Source organism: Macaca fascicularis, chromosome 14 (assembly GCF_037993035.2).
Source record: "Macaca fascicularis isolate 582-1 chromosome 14, T2T-MFA8v1.1".
Classification (NCBI taxonomy): Eukaryota; Metazoa; Chordata; class Mammalia; order Primates; family Cercopithecidae; genus Macaca; species Macaca fascicularis.
In genome coordinates, this window is record NC_088388.1 from 48,026,762 (window position 1) to 48,048,012 (window position 21,251).

General features: G+C 56.5%; 1 protein-coding gene across 1 annotated transcript in view; it reads right to left on the reverse strand.

Annotated features, from left to right (window-relative positions):
* KCNC1 (potassium voltage-gated channel subfamily C member 1) overlaps positions 1-20,987 on the reverse strand; it is a 48,669-nt gene extending 27,682 nt beyond the window's left edge. Inside the window, exon 1 of the mRNA XM_005578473.4 lies at positions 19,189-20,987. Coding sequence (XP_005578530.1) covers positions 19,189-19,758 — 570 coding nt within the window. The 5' untranslated portion in view covers positions 19,759-20,987. The remainder of the gene's footprint in view (positions 1-19,188) is intronic.
* Between the last annotated feature and the right edge of the window lie 264 nt (positions 20,988-21,251).

Below are 21,251 nucleotides of genomic sequence, written 5' to 3' on the forward strand. Positions count from 1 at the left end.
ACTGAACTCCTGTGCCACCCCCACCCCCTGCAGCCTCTCCATCTCATGAGAGAGTGTCTCCATCCTTCCAGGACATTCTTGCCAAAAACCTTGGAGTCATCCTTGACACATCTCTTTCTGTCACATCTCACATTTAATCTGTAAGGAAATCCTGGTGGCTCTGCTTGAAAAATAGACCCAGCATCTGAGCCCTTCCCATCACTGCTTTGACCACCCATGTCCCAGCCATCATCCTTTCCCCCAGGGGCATGGTGATAGACCAGTCTCTTAACTAGTCTAACAGGCTCCAACATTCCTGGTGCGCTAGGACTGTTTTCAACACAGCTTTTAAAACATGCATCTAACTGTGTCATTTCTCTGCTCAGAATCCTGCACTGGTGCCCTATTTCTCTCAGAGGAGAAGCAAAGGTCTTCTCAATGACTTGCAGATCCGACTTGATCTGGTCATCCACTATCTCCCCAAACTTCTTCCTACTACCATCGCCTTCATATCTACCTCCTCAAACATGGTCCTCAAATATGCCAGACAGACGCCTGCCTCCATGCTCTTGCACAGGCTGTTCCTTCTGCCTATAATGCCTTTCCCCAGGTGCCCCTGTGGCTTATCCCTTCACTGCCTCATGGCACCCCAGTAGCGTGCTTCTGACCACCCTATTTCAAGTCTCAACCAACACTTCCAGTAAGGAAAATCTGGTTTTCCTTAATCTGCTGTTCCCCCCAGCACAGATCATCTAACATGCTATCTTTCCTCAGCTCTATCAAGGTATAATTTACATACAAGAAAATAAGAAAATTGATGTTTAGAGTGGTTAAGACGTGCAAGAAAATCCCACATAGCTCAGAAGTGGCAGCAGGATTTGAAATCAGGTCTCTGTTGTAAGTATCCAGTTGGTTTTGTGTTGGCATTGACACTATCTAATTTACTTGGTGTTCATGTTTGTTGTTTGACTCTCTTCCCCCTCTAGAATGTAAGGTCCATGAGGTGGCTGAATCTGAGGGTCAGGGTGGCCCTGCCTCGAAGGCCCAGCCAAATACTCCAACTAGCAGGGGAAAGGAGGCCCCTTCCCCAGGAAATGGGGAGCACGAGCACAGCTTTCCTCTGTGGAAAGAAGGTCATGGATATGGGTCCTGTGTCCACTCGCCTCACTCCCTCTAGTTGCATAATGGGCACAATAGTTTACTCCCTGCAGCCTCCTTCAGAAGTGAGCCCCGGCTGGTGCTTGCTGCCCCTTGTCAACATGGGCAGTCATTGATTCAATGATATCACATCTGCGTCTACACTGGCAATGTACACAATCGTTGATTTCAGAGTTGCATTTCCATGGGCACTGACCGCACTAATAGCAGATCTACACTGGTAAAAAGATAATCTCCATCCACCAATCTGTGACTCAGCTAGCCACAGACATGATCACTAATCATTCAGCTATGCTCTCATTGGCAACAGGCATCCTTGATCTTTGCAAAGAGTGTTTATTACACTGGCAGTGGGCACAGTGATTGAGAGCAGATCCGTATCTACACTGGCAATGAGTGCATTCATTGAAAGCAGACTCATGTCTACACTGGCAGCAGGCACAATCACTTTCAGCTCCTTGACAATGGGCACAGTCAGCGAACAAAGACCTGAATCCCCACCAGCCATGAACATGAGTGACACATGTCATTCATGGAGAGTACGCACAAGGTCACAGAGTTCCTTTCCAGAGAGGGATAGATACATCCTTCCCTCCCAGCAGGCAGGCCAGCTGAAGGTGCTCATGATGGAGTCCAACAGCCTGAGTCTTGTCTACAGGGCAGAACTGGCACTGGATTGTGGAATTCAAAACCTGGATGCGGGCACTGGAGTGGCGAATCTGGAATCTGGGCATCGGAATTGGAATCTGGGACACATGGTGAGGAGATGAGACCATGTCTATTCCCAGCGTCTTGAGATCACTCAAGGTGAGGAGAGACTCAGGCTGTGTGACTCCCATTGCCACCCGCCCCCTCCCCACCCCCCACGCCGGGGCCTGGCCCAGCCAGCCTGGGCTTAAAAAAGCACCAGGAAATGTCAGTTTCTTTTTGAAGAGGCGCAATGGGAGGAGATGGCCCAGGCAGTTTAGCGGCTGGTTTATTCAAAGGTCGGGAACAGTGACAGGACCTTCAAATCCTGAAGCTGGTTTTGTACCCAGGCTAGACCCAAGCCCCTTCTCTGGCAGATGGAACCCTGCCTGGTGCCGGCCAGAGGCCCCAGCCTGACTGACAGCTTAGCCAGGGATCTGACTGATGCGTGACTGCATGATTCCTGTCTGCCCAAGCCGGGACCAGGACTTGAGCAGCCTGAGCAGTCTCCAGCCTCCAGACTCCAGCTGCCTAGGGCTCAGGGGCTGCAGCTTGACCAGGCACCGCCTGCTATGCTAGGCCACTGTGCTAGGATGGCTCAAGGTGGCAGCCCTGGGCTCCGGCCACTGACTGCTGACTGGCATGGGGCAATGCCTGCTCCCTGTTGCCTCTCTGCACTGCCATTTCCCCATCTGCAAAATGAGGGGTGTCCCAGACACTTTCGGGTTCCTGTTCTATCTCTGGAATCCCTGTGTTACCCACAAGAACATCTAGATCTTATCAGAGACACAGCCTGCATGCAAGTCAAGGGAGGGTGAATTCCTCCTGAGAGAAGAAAGCTCTGAGGACCTCCAGCCACCCATCTATGCAGCTTTCTTTCATTTGTTCATTCATTCCATCATCAAATATCTACTGAATGCCTATTATGCACCAGGCACTACTTTCCACAACCATCTCCAGAAATAAGAGTGCAGAACTGGGCACACAGTAGGTACCCAACAGTAATGATGAAAGCAGCTACCACGTACTGACACATTCTGAGCCAGGCCTATTCTAAGCGCTCTGACATGCCCCCATCTCATTTACCTTTACACCACTGGTCCACACTGGTCCACACTGTGGCCACCGCCCCAATTTTATAAAGAAGGAAACTGAGGCTCAGAGAGGTTAAGTTGCTCATGGTCATACAACTAGGAAGTGAGGGAGGTAGAATTTGAAACCCAATTTTGTCCGACACCAGAACACATGCACTTAACCACTCTACTGGCCCCCTAACAAACATGTATTGAATTAACGAGTAAATAAGTGATAAAGCTTTGCATTGGTGCAAGTATGTATTCATGTGTGTGCAAGGCCATGGGTTTGCATGAGGGTGGGGAGCCTGTGTGTGCAGATGTCTGTGTGTTTGCATGTGGAGCTTTTTTTATGGGAAGACGTTCCCTTGTTGTCTTAGTCTTGTGTGTGCTGGAGCTATACTTAGCTGCAGCCGTGACTGTAATGAGCAGTTAGCGGCACACCAGGCACTCTCATTGGGACCTGGTTTCCCAGGGAGATCGCCGGGCCAGTGTATGTGTGTAGGGGGGTGCAGCTTGGTGCTGGGGAATGCTAGATCAGGGCTTTGGAAGGAGCCTGGAGCTCACAGTGCTGTGCCTTGTGCAAATGGAGAGACATCTCCGGCTGGAAGAATCTGCTCCAGGCCAGAAGCATTTAAGCATCCAGGCTCCACCAAGATCAACACTGGCCACCTACGCCTGTGGTCCCTCCACTGGTCCATTAGGCAACTAGAACTAAAGGCTTGGAGTTCATGGCTAATGTCTGGGGGTTGATAGCAAAAAGCAGTGGGAAGATGGTCGATCCTGGTATACCTGAGCCAGGGTCTTCTGCGGCCTCAGGAGGGCCCCCTCCTCAGCACCCACTCTGCAGCTGGTGAAGCTGCACTGCCTCCTTGAACACACCCTGCCTGAGCTATCAGAGGTTCTCACTCACCAAGTCTGGGGACCTGAGGAGGAAGACAGACCTCCCTACTCTGGAGCAGACTGAAACCACAGACTGTCTCCTACAACCTGGGGTTCAAAGGGCAATCTCCCACTCACTAACTGCCCTTCAGGCTTCGGCCAGAGGAAGGTCTGGAAAACCACAGGTCCTGAGGGCTTGCCAGCCACATGGCTCTGCCTGGAACTCTTTCCAGCCTGGTCCTGTTTCTCTGCCATCAGGGACTCTCACCTTTGAGAGTGGGCCAGTCTCTCAGCCCAGTCTCTGTCCCCAGCTCCCAGCTCTCTCACTCCACAAACTCCACAAACCATCCCACCTCCTGCATCTGGCAATCCCACTTTCTGCACACATGTGCTGGGTCATTCCACCCAGCCTACTACCCTGAAGTCCATGCTTCCGAGTCCCATTGCCCAGGATACGTTCATCCCGTGAGAGGTGGGACATCTGCTTTGAAGGCATGCAAGGAGAAACATATCCATGGTCCTCCATCCATCCTTCTCATCCATTTGTTTACCCATCCACTGAGTCACCCAGCTGTGTCTGCTTCAATTCATATGTCCCTCCTTCCATCCATTCACCTGTATCCATCCACATATCCATCTTTTTATCCATTCTTTCATCCATTCGTCCATTACTCATCTGTCCCTCCCACTACCTCATTTTTAACCAGAGAACCACAGCATACTAGAGCCAGGAGGAACACTGGCATGGCTCTAGCTGAACTTCTTGATTTATTTTCAAAAGAGGACCTGGGATTGAATCCTTCTTCTACCACTTGCTAACTGGATGGTCTTGGACAAATAAATGAATCTCTCTGGGAGTCATTTTTCCCTCATCAATAAGAGGGGTATACTATTTAACCCTTCCACCTCACAGGGTTGGTGTGGGGCACACAGCTTTAGCAAAGATCAATTGATTCCCTATTATATAACAGGCACTACTATTGCCTAAGCTGACCCTTGTCCTCCAAGAGGTTGTGGTTGAGTCTGAGAGACACAGAACCATAGGTCAGTGGATCAAGGGCCTTAAGTCAGACAGAAAAGGTTTTCTGGAAGCATGAAGGGCAGAGCGGGCTCTTCCAGGAGGTAGAGGGTGTCAGGAAAGGCTCTCTAAAGGAGGAGCCATCAGAGCTGGCCTAGCAGGATGCATCCATTTCAGAAATGCAGAGGAGGAGGAGTGGGCATTCTCAGTGGAGGCAACGGAATAAGCAAAGGCAGAGGGGCAGGGAGCCGGAGCACGTTGGGAATGGATCATGCACACTGGGGCCCCGGGTGATCTGGAATAGCAGGGCGGGTGGGGCTCCCAAGGGTCGTACCACAGGCTTTGGAAAGGGCTGGGGACATGGAAAGTCTCAGCAAGCCGGCACAAACCACTGTGATTCCTAAATTCCAGGCTTTTACTCCAATCTTCAGACTGCCAGACAGGAAAAAAATATCTGCTTGGTGACAGCCAGGCCTCGGGAGATACGATTCCTGCCGCCTAGAAGGGAAGCCAGCGCCTGGTATTTCTGACCTTTGTGCCTCTAAATATATCATTGGTGACGGTGGCTTCTGGCCCTGAGGTTGTGGAGCAACCGGCTGAGGCTTCTACAGCCTCCCTCCCTGCCTCTGTGGCTCAGCCAGGGCCTCCTTATACCCTGGAAAATCCAAACCCACGACCGGCTGACAGTGGCACCCCAGGTCACCAGATTCAGCCCTTGGCAAGTGTCTCCCATGTGCCAGGCACGGTGCTGGGGCCTTTGCCCCTCTGAGACCCACCACAGCCTGTGAAGTACAAACTATCATCCCATTTTACACACGAGGAAACTAAGGCTCAGCCAGACACCACCCGCCTCAGTCCACACTGAGGCAGAGGAAGGATCAGAACCCAGGCCTGGCAAGGCCCAAAGGCCTGTACCCTCTCCTCTAGCCTGTCCCCTCCCTACATTCATCTTGCACTTGAGATGGTGGCCTCTTCCTGCACGTGGCACTGAGAACTGTATTTTCTTCCTAATGTTCTTTCTGCCTCTGGTCTGACGGATTCTCCTAACACCCCTGAGAGGCTGGTGATGCCATTATGCACACTTTATAGATGAAGAAGCTGAGCCCAAAAAGGCAAGACTGCTCCAGGTGTGGGGGCTGAACAGGGGTCGGGGCAGAACCACCCACGGCAGCTTGCAGGGAGCTCACTGCATAGCACTGGCCCTCAGCAGATGACAGCCACACACGTGGGTTTACAGGGCCCAGCCCTCTCCCCTTAACCCAGGGCTCCAGCTCTCGCTCCAGGTGGCCCAGCAGGTGGCCGTGTTCCTCACTGCTGCTCAGAGAGCCCCTGAGGCTGAGCATCAAACATTCATCTCTAAGTGGCGAGACACCGGCCCTGGCGGGTGGCTGTGGCCTGAGGCGTGTTCACTACCTTGCTCTGGTGATAAGGCCCAAGGAAGTCATGTTCTTCTGCCCCACCACCTATGTGGGCAGAGAAGGTCCCCAGGGAGCCACCTGGCAGGGCTTGGTCCCCATCGAAGCCTCCCTAGGTATGGCAGCCCCCTTGTCAGGCATTAGATTCATATTCTCAGACCCTCCCAGGTGGGGTGAGGCGAGTGTCTGCAGAGCATCCTACAAAGATGCCTCATCTGCAAGAGGTGTGAGTGATCCTGGGCATCACGTGCGCACCAATGCGCGCAGTGCAGTGAGCCGGAGGCCTTCTGTGACTTCTCTCATTGCCTTCTCACAGCAGCCCTTTGAAGTAGGGACTCTCGTTCTCCCCTCTTTATAGCTGAGGTGACTGAGACTTACTAAGGTCACACAGCTAAGAACTAGCAGACCCAGGATTGGCTCCAATGGCAGTCTGGCTCCAATGTGGCCTGTGCCCATGCCACTAGCCATCTTCTCCTGGCACACCTGCAGTGAGAACGCTGTGAGCACCACGGAGGCCTGTGTGACTGGAAAGAGCTCACATGGTCTCTCCCCGGCAGGGCCCCTGACCCTCTGGCTCTCTCACCAACTTCTCTCCAGCCCCACACCCAGCTCAGAGAACTGCCTGTCCTCCAGCATGGTGGCAACCATGTATGGGAACCACCATCTCCTGCTGGGTACCGCTGGCCTTCAGGAAGAGGACCGAGGCCCCTCATTACGGCCAGGCAGGAGCCTCCTCCGTGCAGGCCCACCCTGTGCAGGCCCCTGTGGCTGCAGGAGGGGAGCAGAGGGCAGTGCGAACTGAGCTCGGCCTTGCCCTGGGCTGGAACACTCAGGGAACCCATGAGGCAGGCCCCGGCAGGAGCAGACCCCACCGTCAGGAGCCAGTGGGGTTCTGGGTAGCTCGACTCTTTCTTTGCACGTTTTAGGGGTGGATTTTTCTTTCTTTTTAAAATTATTTTATTTTAGATTTAAGGGGTACATGTGCTTGTTTGCCACATGGGCATTACATGCATACTGGTGGGTATGGGGGCGCCCAGTGTGCCTATCACTCAAATATTGGAATTGCACCCAGTAGGTAATTTTTCAACTGTCATCCCCCTCCTAGCCTCCCTTCTTTGGAGTCCCCAGAGTCCATTTTCTCCATCTTTCTGTCTGTGTGGAACAAGCACCACCCCTTCTGATATACCACTGTCCTTTGGCTCTGAGCCCAGCCCAGCTACGCCTCCTCGTTGCACCTTGAACCCTGGGCACACAGCTGCTCAGGGCTTTTGCACATCTCACTTCCTCTGCTCCCCAGATGTCATGTGGCCTCCTTCCTTACCTTCTTCAATCTTTGCTGAAATATGACCCGTGCTCACAGTGAGGCCTTCCCTGCCACACAAGTTAAAACTGCCCACTCCAGCGCGCCCTGGGCTCCTGCCTCTGTCACATCCTGTCCAGCTAGAATATAAGAACTTGAGGGCAGGGATTTTTGGTGGTTTTGTTCTTTGCCCTATTCCCAGCTTCTGAAGCAGCACCTGTCACATAGTAGATGCTCAACAAACACTTGTTGGCTGGATGGATGAATTGGTGCTGACAGCAGCCCCTGGCAGGGAAATGGCTCACGGACTGTGTTTATGTGCAAAGTGGGAGTGTAGGGAGAGGAGTTGTATACTTTCTGTGCTGCACTGGGGAAGGAAGAGGTGAGGTGAGTGGCATCGTGAGCAGGGGTGCCACAGCCAGGCTGCCAGGCCAACAGGGAAGGGCTGGGGCTGGCCAGGGTGGAAGGGGCATCCAACGCCCTGCAGAGGCTTGAGAGAAAGCTTCATTTTGCTGCCATGGCTCACACTGAGGCAGCATCTGAGCCTGACCCAGCGAGGCTGGCTCCTGAGCCCCCCTGAGCTCAGCTGTCTGGGGCTGCCCCAGCTAATATTAGCTCATCCCCACCCAGGCTGGCGTCGGCCTGGCGGAGCAGCCCAGCTTCAGAGTGGGCACCACCCATGGGCACCCAACAGGAGCCCCCAGCCTTAGCCCCCAGGTTTCTCCCTGTGCCTGAGCAGCCCCTTTAAAGAGGAGATGTTCCAATGACCTGAGCTGTAAAGCATGGCCTCCGCCCGCCAGCCCTACCACACTGGCACACTTGTCGGCATCTGAGGTCCCTGTGCTTGGCTCCCAACCAAGGCCTGATGTCAGCAGCCCTCCCTCCCTCTCCCCTAATAGGCGGAAGTTCCATCATCCTCTCTCTCATACCCTGCCACACCTGTGGATCGAGGAAGAGCAGGGACAAGCGGCCCATGACCACAGATGGGGAGACTGAGGCTCACAGGGGCTGTGACCTGCCCAGGACACACAGGGAGCTCAGGAGAACCAAGCGAGAATCCATGCCTGACTCCCAGGGTGACACCTCTGAAGTCTGCCCCTGGGAGACAGACTGGAAGAAGGGGCCCCAGGGGCCACAGTTGGTGAGGTGACCCCTAGCAGAAGCATTTGGCAGTAGAGCCAGGTGCTAAAAGAAGGAAACAGGTGGGTAACAGGTGACGATTTGAATCTCGCAGGGCCGAAAGCTGGTAAAAAGATGATGGAATGCACAACAATTAAGCACTTACTATGTTCTGGGTTCTGGGCTAAAGGCTTAACACATTCGATCCTCCCAACTTCCCTATGAGTCAGGTGCTATTAATATCCCCCTTTGGAGGCACAGACAGGTTAGGAAACTTATCCAAGGTCACACAGCTGGAAGGCAGTGGGGCTGGGATTTGATCGAAGGCCTCATGGTTCAAGGGGCTATGCTCTTAGCAGAGAAAGGGGCTCCAGGTCATACTCCCAAAATTATGTAGCCAGGAAGCAGTGCGGGGTGGGGAGATGCAAAGTCCATACACTTTCTACTGAACGCAGAAGCAGACCCAAAGCCGGGGATTTGGGACAGAAACTATCCTAGACTTTGGAGGGGAGAAGTTCATTTTGAAAACCAGTGACTAATGCCTAGAACTTTCCACAAGCACAGCTACAGAGGAAAGGGGACAAGGAGGGGACAGGGAAGGGAAGACATGGAAGGAGATGGGGAAGGAGAGGTAGGAAAAGAGCCTGGCTGGCCTTCGGGAGGAACAGAGTCCAGGAGAAGTCAGACTCAGGGGTTGGGCTGGACCAAGCGGGACCTGGGAACTTGTGCATGTCAGTTTTGGAAAACAGCTTTGTGGCCTTGAAGCTGTGGTTGTGGATGGTGGCTGGGCTGATGCAGCGCAGAGAAGGAGTTTGAAAAGACAGAGGGTTAAGCTGTGAAGAGCTTCATCTGGGCCTGTGTGGTGACAGCAGCAAGTGGGCCCCTGCTGGGGTTTGGACTGGGGTTTGGACCCCCTACTAGTGCTGCCCCAGCCTTTGCCTGTTCATCGCTGCTCCAGGCTCAGGGGATGGAAGGATTGTGCTCCCACGTGAGGCCAGAAAGGAAGGCTCAGCTAGGAACAGGCTCAAATGCAGGGTACCCATGTCTACCCTCGGCGTTGAACCCCATTTGCTTATTCTTTCTTTCAGTAAATATCTATTTAGCACCCACTATATACCAGGCCCTACTCTAGCTTCTAGAGATAGAGCAATTGGAGAAAGAGACAAAAATCCCTACCCTCACGGACTGTATAGTCTAGTGGGGAAACAGACAATAAACAAGGCAAACAAGTAAACTATATAGTACATTAAATGGTGGTAAATGCCAAGGAGAAAAGAGCAAAGCACGAAGTGGGCAAGGGGCCAGAGGAGTGTCGTCTGGACTGATGATGTCTGAGTATAGACCTGGAGGGGGTGTGAAAGCTGATACCCAAGGGAAAAGCATGCCAGGTGGAGGGACCAGCACAGCACAGGTCCTGAGGCAGAAGCATGGGCAGCGCTGGGGAAGAAAGCCATGGAGGCTGGGGGAGGGAGGGAGAGAGAAGCAGACAGCAGAGGGAGATGCTGGGTGTGGGGCACTCAAGTGAACCCTGAACCCTCTGAGGAAGCCCAGACCCCAGCGTGAGATGGAGCAGAGGGCTGACTTTGTTGAATAGCACTTTGCCAGGCTGGCCCTGGCTGCCCTGAGAGAAGGGCGGGGCAGGGGCAGCCGGGGCTGAGAGAAGAACTCAGGCAAGAGAAGGCAGGGGCTTCCACCAGGAGGTAGCCATGGAGGGGTGCGATGCAGTCGGATTCCGAGTGTATTTGAAACATGAAGACAACAGGGTTGGTTGATGTCTGAGAGAGAGAGGAGTCCAGGATGACTCCCAAGGTCTACCAGTGAGAGCCACTGGATGGATGCGGTGGCCATGGCTGTGATGGGGCCTCACCCCAGGCCCAGTCCCCCTGCCATCGAAGCCTTGGCCTCAGGAAGGACTGGCTTGCTTGTGACACTCTGCCAACCCGCACACACCCATCTAGCCCTCTGTGTCCTGAGGCTGGCCCTCGACTGGAGCCGCTGCCTGCATCAGCACTTCTCAGACTCCAGAGTGCATGAATCATCTGGGGAGTGAAAATGCAGATTCTGAATCGGTTTCAGGGCTGGCGGTGAGGCCTGAAAGGCTTCATGTCTAACAAGTGTCCATATGGTGTTGCTGTTGGTCAGAGGACCACACCTTGAGTGGAAGGAGCCCACACCTCTCAGGCCCCACTGCAGCGATGCACCCTCACTCAGCAGTGACCTCAGCTGTGCTGAGGGGTGAAGGGAACATTCTCCCCCTCCCCAATCTAAGAATCGAGTTTCCCAGAAGTACGAACTTTAAGCATCCCAGGTAATTCTGAGGGTCAGGCATGGGTGGGAGTCCTCCAGCAGCCATCCCTCCATCCCCCATAGCAGCCATCACAAACACCCTTACTTAGCCCTGGCCCCTCCAGCATGGCACCCATCCCCTGCACCCCTCCCCACAGCAGCCCTACACCATAGAAGTTGGCCCCATCGCCCCTGCTCCAGACCCCACAGCCTGGCACACAGTAGCTCTGAGTGGGCGTTTCTGCAGCTCCCTGAGGGCAGGAAGCCAAGAGAAGGGCCTGGAGAAGTAGGCAACAGGTGCTGTCCATAGGCCTGAGCAAGCACCCCCAAAAGAGGTGACCTCCCCAGGTCTGTGCCTGCCAGAGGGCTGGGGAGCCCGTCAGGCAGGGGCATGATCACTATGCCTTGAATGAATGACTGAGGACAGGATGAGGCAGGCTGAATGAATGTAGGAGGAAGCTTTTTAGACCCCCTCCCCTTGGGCTCCTGCCTGCTTTAGGCCAGGACCTTTGTCAGGATTGCTCACACGAGTCCTGGGGAGGAGCTGGGCTGGGAGAGGGAAGGAGAAATAGGGCAGGACTTGTTTGGTTCCCCCAGCTCCTCTGGGAAGCTGAAGCCTAGAATTCTTGGACTCCCAGAATGTCAGAGTTGGGAAGAGCCTTAGCGGTCACTTAAAACGACCTCTGTATTTTACAGCTGGAAAAACTGCAGGACGAAGGGGCGGCAGGACGAAGGGGTGACAGCACTTGCTCAAGGTAGCCCAGTTGGTTTCGAGGCCTGGCTAGATTCCTCTCTAAACCAGGTGTCTGATGCCTGCAACCTGGGTCTTGTCTGTGCTCTCATCTCTCCACACACCTGGGCTGGTCCCTAATCCTGAGGGCCTGCCTGTCCCCAGCCCCCAGTCTCCAGAACTGACCCACACACCACCAGCTCAAATCTCACAAACTGGGTGACTCAGTGCCCAACCATACCCCTCACTCCCAAAAAAATGAGGTCAGCGAGGGCAGGAGCAGCCGGGCTAAGTGTGAGGAACCTTGAGGGATGGATTTTCACATTCAGCAAAAAGCAGGGAGGACACCGAAGTGAGGGGAATAGATGACCAAAGCCGAAGTGAGGGGAATAGATGACCAAAGCCCCAGAGGTTAAAATGAGGGCTGCCGATGAGGACCATGGAGGAGGCTGGCGGAAGGGAGCTGCAGGAGCAATGGCTGGGTTCTAGGGCAGAAGGCCTCGGAGTGCCGAGCTGAGGGGCAGCCAGCGTTCCCACCATGTGTCACCCTGCACAGGGAGCTTCTGATCCTCCCAATCCTCCTGCCATTTCTCTTCAGGCCATATGGAGTCCCAGGGCCTGCATGGATGGGAGTGGGAGGACAACTGAGGCATTGTCACGAAACCTTCTTCCTTGGGACTGATAGAGCACCCTCTTAGCCCCATGGCCTGGCCAGGCAGGGCCCTCACTTGCCATTACCCAGGGGCCGGAACTTGCTGACAGGTTCTGGATAGGTTGTTGGGAAAGAGTGGTTGGTCAGGAGGGAGAGACCCAGACGGAAATTCAAGCCTGGGGCACAGCAAGTCACAGGCCTCAGCATCCCTGGAACATGGACAGGAGGCAGTGCTGTGTAATGGTTACAGGTAGAGCACCAGGGTCAGACAGACTGAGGTCCAACTGCTGGCTCCACTGCTCATGAGCTAAGTGACCTTGGGTAAGTTATTTAACTTCATTGAGCCTCTGCAGCCTTGTCTGTGTCATTAGTGTGGCAGTATAGTGCAGTCTTGCAAGTCTTGGGAGAATTATTAATAAATGAGGATATATAAATCAAATCCTTAAGACAGTGTGTGACACTGTGTGATTCGAGAAAGGAAGGGGGTTCTGGAAAATCCTGCTTGGGAATCCTAAGGATTTGGGTCAAGTCTGGGTTGGCTGATCTGAGAAGGTCTCAATCAGCTGTACTGTGTCCTTGGAGTGCAGGTATCTGTTTATTCCACCTTCCCAGGAAGGAAATTAATGGGAGTAGATAAGAGAAGAACAGCATGTCCAGGTGGGGTTTGGTGTTCTTGTAAAACTGAGAGCCAAAAGAAATTCAGATGGTCAGGCCCTAGGACCAGAGGCCTAGGCTGTGAGTTTGAGTCTCACTGATTCCCTGTGTGGTCTTGAGCAAGTAGCTTTCCCTCTCTGAGCCTGTTTATTTTCACTGGATGAAAATATTGACTAGAGGTAGCCCGGGTGCGCCCATTCCCTGCAATAGTCCCACGCATATGTGAAGTGGTCCCTACCACCCAAATGGTTCCCCTGAACAAGGACTGGACAGCAAAGCACCCCTGCAGCCTGTCAGGCCCTCCTTCTCCTCTAAGCTTGCATCTAGCAGTGAGGAGCTCCGGCTGGGGTGGTGGCCAGGCTGGGCCCGCAGCTGATGGGAGGCAGTGGCTCAAGGCCCTGACCTTTTGGTCCAGAGCGAATCCCCTGGTCATGAGACCTCTCAGAATAGCCAGAGGCACTATATTCAGCTGTCGTGGAGGCCTTGAGATCCCCAGCCCGGGCAGTGGACCCTGGAATGAGCCCCTGATGAACCCCCTCCCCCACCTCTGAGACAACCCCCACCTTGCTCCTTGAGAGACTCCAGCCAATCCCCTCCAAAGCTTCTGGCAGAGGCCAGGCCTCCTGCTCAGAGTCAAGGAGTACAGACTTCAAACGCACTGAGGCAATGTGACACGAAGCACCAGTGAGCCAGTAGTCAGGAGACAGGAGTTTCCGAGCCAGCCCTCAGCTAACCCGCTCACAAGGGGCCTCAGGTAGCGCACTCCTCTCTGGGCCTCAATTTCCTCATCTGTCATAATAACGGCTCCTATTCTACAGAGTATGCCAGAGGCTTACAGTATAGAGGAGAGATGAGCCCAAATCAAGCAAGGATGCTAATGAACATTTTATTACAAATCAGAGAGCTTCTCTCCCAGGAAGGGCCCTGGTTCTGACTTCAACTCAGCCTGGGGGCCCGGGAAGGCATCACTGAGGAGCTGCTGTTTGAGGTGGGGTGTGGGGGTTACAGAGGGGTGAGCCAGAGGAAAGAGTGCTCCAGAGGGCAGGGTATGTGCAAAGGCCCCGAGGCAGGGGAACCTGGCACATGCAAGAAGCTGAAATGAGGCCGGGTAGTTGGGGCTTGGTAAGCGATGGGGACAGTCAGGCCAGAGGAGACTGGAGGGACAGGCAGGGCCTGAGAGGCCACGGTATGGGCTATGGGCCGGTGAAGCACTGAAGGGTTCTAAGCAGGCTCGGGTGATCTGACAGGTCTGTGAGTTGAAAAGACCCCTGTGGTTGCCAGGTGGAGGATAAACTTGAGCAGCCAGGGGCTGGAGGTGGGAGAGCAGCTTGGGGGCTGCTGGGGAGGTGGGCCTGAGGGGAACCATGGCAGCTTGAGCCAGGATGGTGAACATGGAGGTGGAGGGAGAAGAGAGAGTCTACAGGAGGGGAAATGATAATACAACCAACAGTAGTAATAATAATAGCCAACATTTATTGAGCACTTACTGTATGCCAGACCCTGTGGCTTGGGGCTATCCAAGCATTATTATCTCAGTTATCTTCACACCAACCCTGTGAGGTCGGTTCTATCATTATTTCCATTTAGCGGTGAAGGGGCTGCAGGGCTCTGACCAGAAGGCGCTTGGTTTATGATTGTCACTACTGGGATGGGGTCGGGGGAAGCTGGAGGAACCATTCAAAGACCTGAGGACCCCCGCACAAGGATCATGGGAAGTAGGGGCACACTGTGGTGGAGGGCCCTTGGGGAGGCTGGGAGGGGAGCACACCCAGCCCCTTCTCCACTGCTCATGGGTGTCCTTCATATGGTACCATGACTCCAAGTGGGGCCCTGGCCTGGGGGAGTGGGCTCTGAGGTAAGGGGGTGCACTGCCTAGAATCCCCTGATAACAGCTCTGTCCCCCAGCCCTCCGCATGCCAAGCCACGACTCCAAGAGCCCTGTGTCAGCTGGGACCCAAGGGAGGAAGAGAAGCCTCTCGCTGGGGGTTTCATTCCTGCCACCAGGTAAATTCCCTTCCCAGGGAGCTGATGGGGAACCAGTTTTTATCAAGTTCCAAAGAGGCAGTGACGGGACAGAGAGACAGACACAGGACAAGGGTCAGAGGAGAGGCAGGCAGCTGGGTGGATGGAGGTGGGGCCTCCCCAGCTTGGGGGCCATTGGCACTATTTTGGCATTTGGAAGGTCAAGTGACTCAGGAACAGATGTTAACACACACACACACACACACACACACACACACAGAGGACACTCTGGCCTGCAGCACAAGGACCACCACTGGCCCTGATGGGACACAACAATGTCCCTGATGATGACATGCAAATCGGAGACTAAAGCTGAGAGCCTCAGACCTGAGCTGGCCCCCAAGGAAGACAGGAGGACAGGTTTCAAACCAGGCAGCCCCAACACTCCCCTGCCTGCTCTCACACCTCTATGACCCCCTGCCCTCTGCCTGGTTAATTCCTCCCTGCCCCTCAAAGCTTGCCCCAGCATCACCTCCTCTGGGGCAGTTCTTATTCTCATGGCCCCAGGAAGTCCCTTCATAGCCTTTCCAAACTGTACCATCATCATCATTGTCCTGTGTGTGTCAGGGGCACCACCTCCCACCCCAGAACACACGTGGAGCTCATCCCGTCCCAGCTCGTCCCCCCGACCCCTCATCTCCTCAGGCTGGTGCCCAGAGCACAGGAGAGGGGACCAGGGGAGCAGCTGCCCCAGCCAGCACTGTTGCCCCTCGGGAACTCAGATGGGCCCTCCCACCCCGACTACGCAGCCCCTATCTCCAGGGCCAGCACCAAGGCCCAGGGTAGGTGGCAGCTCCTCAGGGAAAGGTGACCTCACCACCCATCCCACACACTGACAGTGGCCTGGGCAGAACAGCATCTCTATTGAGGATAGGAAATGCCCTCAATGAGGCCACTCCAGAGTCCCAGAGACTGAGGCAGTGGGCAGGAGGCAGCTGTGGAATCTCATCTTCCTCAAGCACACACACACCCGGGATGCACAGGACCTTTCTCTCACATATACACAGCACACTGACACACACGTGGGGTCTCACACACGCGCCACACACACTGTCACACACATGATCTCACAGGCTCTGTCTTATACACGCCCTCACATACACACAGTGTGTCACACACAGGGACCCCCACCCCACACAGCCTCCTGCCTTATGTGTACACACGTACACACACACACACAGCCTCACACACGAGCTCCACATATGCAGTTTCACACTTGCCACACACAGCCACACACTCATGCAGACACGCTCACCTCGACTCTCATGCACTCCTCAAACCTCACACACAGCATCTCTCTTACACATGCAGGCTCTCTTCCTTATACACACTCTCTCCCACACAGTCTCATTCTCACACACGCACAGTCCATCCAAAACACAGAATCCACCTCTCTCACACACACAACCCCTGACACAAGGACTCAGGAAGCTCACACTGAGTCACAGTCTCACCACACACACACACATACACACACACCCTGAGTCTCACATTTTTATTCTCACACACACAAGTCTCTCACACACAATCTCTTTTACACAGAGCCTGTCTCACACATACAGCCTTTCCTTCATACACATATGCAATATCACACACAACGTGCTGGTCTAAATCTAGAATAACGACTTGAGTCCCGACCCGCCTGTGTGAGGAGGCGCGGGGGAGGGGTAAACAAAGGTGACAGCAGAGGCGGCAGAGCAAAGACGGAGGGGGAGGAGGGCGGGCAGGCGGCTGGTCTCTGCGCAGATGAGCCGCAGAGAGGCAGCGCAATGCAGCTAGGCCAGCCGGGCGGCAGGCAGGAAGCCGGGGTTCTAATCCCGCTTTGCCCTCCTCAGCTCCTGAGTGCCCTTGGGCAGGTCCCTCTCCCTACGGGCCTCAGCGTCCTCAACTGTTCCCCAAGGGAGCTGGAAGGGACCACAACCTTCCTCGGAGGCCACTGGGGAGAGAAGGTGGCTCAGACAGGCTGAAGGGGAGCACCCACCAGCACCAACTCCTATCCCAGTACCGCCTCGCCCCGACCACCAGGCGCCCACTCTTTTCCCTCAGAGTCCGCTCTTCAATGAGTATTCACTTCATAGATTTTTTTCAAGACTTTTCTGCATGGTTTTGCACACCAATAGAACCTCAAACCACACTAGCTGGCCCATTTGTCTGCCTTGGGTGAAGGCCACCCGCAGCCTAGAAATGTCCAGTGGGAGAAGAGGGCCAAGGGAGGGGATTGGAACATGCCCCACTGCCCCCTGCCTGCCCTGAAACTCGGGACACTGATCAGAGCCCCAACACTGAGTGCAAGGGGTGGGGCTGGGAGACCCAGCTCTTGCTTGGGAGTCAGGAGATTGGGCCTAACCCTTGCTTCTGGGGCCAAAGTTGGTGGGGGAGCTGCTGTCCAAGGTCAAGTGTGGGCTGAATGGGCAGCTGCTGTAACCCAGGCCTCTGCCCACCCCCACCCCAACATGCACTGGTTCAACCTCCCATCCCCCTCCTCCAGCCCCTCCCCACAGCTCAGCCACAGCCTCCAGTTACATAACCCTCTAGCTGTGGTGGCCTCTGACAGGAAAGGGAAGGGGAGGGAAGCCCTCTGAGGGTCCCAGTCCACTCTGGGGAAAGGCAGGAGCTGGTAGCCAGCCCAGGGGAGGATAGGGTCCCAGAAGAATTGAGTTCTAGTCCTTCTTGGCCTCTTGCTCCCTGGGTGACCTTGGTCAGGGTTCTCAGTGGCAAAACACGGGCCGGGCTCTCTCCCTATTGCCTCCCCTTATAAACATAGTCGTTCTAGAATTCAGGGTATCAGACTGACCCACTATCCACCCCCCACATGCCATACTGTGTTTGATCTCAGTTAACAGATCTACCAGGTCTGTGCCTAAACATAGATTTTCTCTGCCCATGGGCACTTGAGGGCCCCCCAAGTCTCCCCCTTCCACTCTCCTCTGCAGCTTCTTAGCCCTCTCCCCTGGCTCTGGCTTAGGCTCCAGTGGGCAGGAGGGGAGAGATGGGAAGTAAAAGACAGCAGGGCAGAGGCAGTGCTTTGCCTGGTAGGGGGTGAGGGCAGCTCACGGATGCAGGAGGGGCTCTCCTTTAACTTCTCCACTCTACCCTTCCCCTACAGGCCTTAGAGTCTCTCTTTAGGCCTCTAAGGACAGAGCCCAGTGAAGGCTGGGAGTGCCTCTTCCAGGGTGGGTGGCTGCTACCAGTTCCTCGTTTTGGGCTCAGTCACTTATGGTCCAGCAGCAAGGCCCTTGAGAGTTCACCAGGCCCCCTCCCCCATTTTACAGATGAGGAAACTGATCCAGAGAGGCCATCTGAGGGACCAAGGTCAGTAGCAGCGTGTCTTTTTTTCCTGGAAATAAGCGGGTATGGCTAAAGGGGAGTGGCCCATGAAGACACACCCACCTCTCACACACCTTCTCCTTATAGGTTCCCCCTTAAGGACTCCCTCTCCCCACCACCGGATGTCCCAGAGGAAGCACTGGCATAAGCCCAGTGACCCACTCCAACACCCTCCCCTTTCGACAAGGAGGAAGGACAGGCTATGATCTCAGGATCAGGGGCTCAGAGGGACCACCCCTACCCTACAGCCCAGCCCTCCACCAACTTCCAAGCCATGGAGATTAGCCATGAGATGCCCTCTTGACCACCTCCTCAAAATTGCCGGAGGCTGCTCCCTGAGGAGGGGGCGGCTGTCTCAAGCTGCCCAGCAGGCCTCAGGCCTTTTTGGGGGACCATGGCTGGCTCCAGATGCCCCTTTACCTGGACAGGAGGAAGGGCTCCCAGCTTCCCTCCCCACACTAAAATCTCGAGGGCAGTTCATACTTTGACAGTGCACCTCCGCAAAGAAACAAATGTGCACGGGCAATCGCTCATGCACACTCAAACATACACACATGGTCACTCATTCCCACTCCACACTTTACCCACCCAAATACACTCCACCACACTTACATAAATATGCACACACAATCTACTCATACACACAAACACACCCATTCATACTCATACATATTAAACTTGGCAACACACAGACTGACATACATAGAAAACCAGAACCCCGGCAGACACCCTTTCTCTCTTACCCTGGTATGTGCACACATGCGCACACACCCCCTTTCGATTCTGAACTCCCTAGGCGCCAGTTCTGCGGTCCACCCCTGCCCGCGGGGAGGCACAAGAAGCTGCCTTCCCGCCCCGCTCTTCTGATGGGTAAGTTGTCACTTACCCGCGCGTAGCGGGACGAGTAAGGGTCCTCGAAGAGCGCCCAGATGCGCGGCTGCCAGCGGCGCCAAAAGCCGCCAGGCCGGCCATCGGGGGAGTCACTGAGCGCCAGGCGCTTGGTCATCTCCAGCTCGTCCTCGCCGTCGCCCGAGTCTCCGGGGCCCTCGGCGTCCGCGTCGTCGGCGCTGTTGTCCAGGGGCGCGCCGCCGAAGCTGTCCAGCGCCTCCTCGGCGTCGCGGTGCTGGCGGTACGTCATCCAGCAGCAGGGCTCCACGTCGGTCTCGTCGATGCCCCAGAAGGCCAGCTCCTCCTCGTAGAGCGGCCCGCACACGTCGGCCGGGCAGTGCAGCTTGCCCGTGCGGTAGTAGTTCAGGATGTGCGCGAAGACGCCGGGGTGGCGGTCGAAGAAGAACTCGTCTGCACGCGGGTCATAGTCGAAGTGGCTGTGGGCGTCGGGCTCCGCCAGCCAGGCGAGCCGCGTGCCGGGCAGCGTGCGCAGGGTCGAGCGGTACGTCTGGTGGCGCGTGCCGCCCACGTTGATCACGATGCGCTCGCTCTCGTCCCCTTGGCCCATCGCGGCGCCCCCTTAGGCATGGCGCGGCCCAGCGACACCCATGGGAGCAGCCGCCAGGGGGAGTTGGCGCCGGGGAGGGGGGCGCGCGGCCTCTTCCCCCCTCCCCCCAGCCGTCGGGGGGAACAGAGGTCCGCGGCTCTGGCCACCCCAACGAGCGAGCCAAGCCTCTCTGGGCGCTTTCTGTTGGGTGCCGGTCCAGGGGAGTGTGCGGGATCCCAGGGGTCTCTAGGCGCCAGATGTGGGAGGGAGCTGGTCCGGCAGCGGAGGAGGCAAAGGAGGAAAGAAGGGAGGGAGAAAGGGAGGGAGAGAGGGAGGGAGAAAGAGGGAGGGGGGCGGGCTCAGCGGTGAGCCCCCGGAGGAGGGGAAAGAGGGTTGGGGGGCCGGTCTCCCGTTCCCATCTCCGCGGGAAAATGGAGAAATAGGCACAAAGCTTTTGGGGGGAAGGTCAGCCGCTCCCAGGGCCGGACTAGAGGCCAGCCCCCGGGAGGGGGAGGGGAGGAGACCGGGCCGGGAAATTCGCGCTCCTCTGTGCGGTGGTCGCCGCGGCGCGCTCTCGGCGCGGGGGAGATGGATGCCGCCTGCCTTCCTCCCTGCGTGGCCGGGCTGCAGCTCGGGACGCAGGGCGGGCTCCGGCCCCCTCCCTCTCTCCTTGCTTGGCTGCCTGCTCCCCCCGGCGGCGGGCCCGCCTGCCCGCCCGCCCTCCTCGTTCTTTCTCCCCGCCTCCTGGAGATGGCGGGCCCCCTGGGCAGGGGCACCCGGGGTGTTTCTCGTGCGGCTAACGCCGAGCGCTGCTCTCGGTGCGCCCGGGCTCCAGCTGGGGCTCCGCTGGGCTGCGCTGGGACTCGGGCTCCCGCGGCGGTGCTGAAGGGACAGCTCCCGGCGGTCGCGGAGCTGCGCGGGGCCAGGCGGGGGTTCTCCCGGCTAGGTTTGGTTTGCGGGGCCGGCGGGCACTGGCTCCGGTGCCTCTGCGCCCCGCACTCCGCTCCTCGCTTCGGGCAGGCGGTGGGCGCTGCCGGCCGAGACGGGGGGCTGCGGAGGTCGGGCGGGGAGGCGGGGGTGGCGGGTCCGGGCGCGGCGAGGTGAGGCCGGCGAGGCCGGTAAGGCGAGGCGCGGAGCGGCCGCCGCCGCCGCCGCGACGCTGCTGCCGCCGGGGCTGCTGCTCCGCTAGCTGCTCGCCCGTCGCCTGCTCGCTCGCGCGGTCCGCGTCCAGCCCGCCGCTCTCCGGACACGGGCACACGGCGCGCGCAGCCGCACTCGCCCCCGGAGGAAGGCGCCGCGCTGGGTCCTAAAAAGCCCTGATTCCGCGCCCCCCTCCCAGCCCCGCACCAAGCCCGGCCTCCCTCAACCTCGGCGCTGGGGGCGCCCGCCCCGCGAGGCTCCTGCTGCTCCCGGGGGACCCGCCCACGCCCCGCCCTCGGGGAACGCCACTCCAGCGGCGGGGGCTCCGAGAGACGTCTGGGCCCGCGCCCCCGGGTCAGACTGAGGTGAGAAGG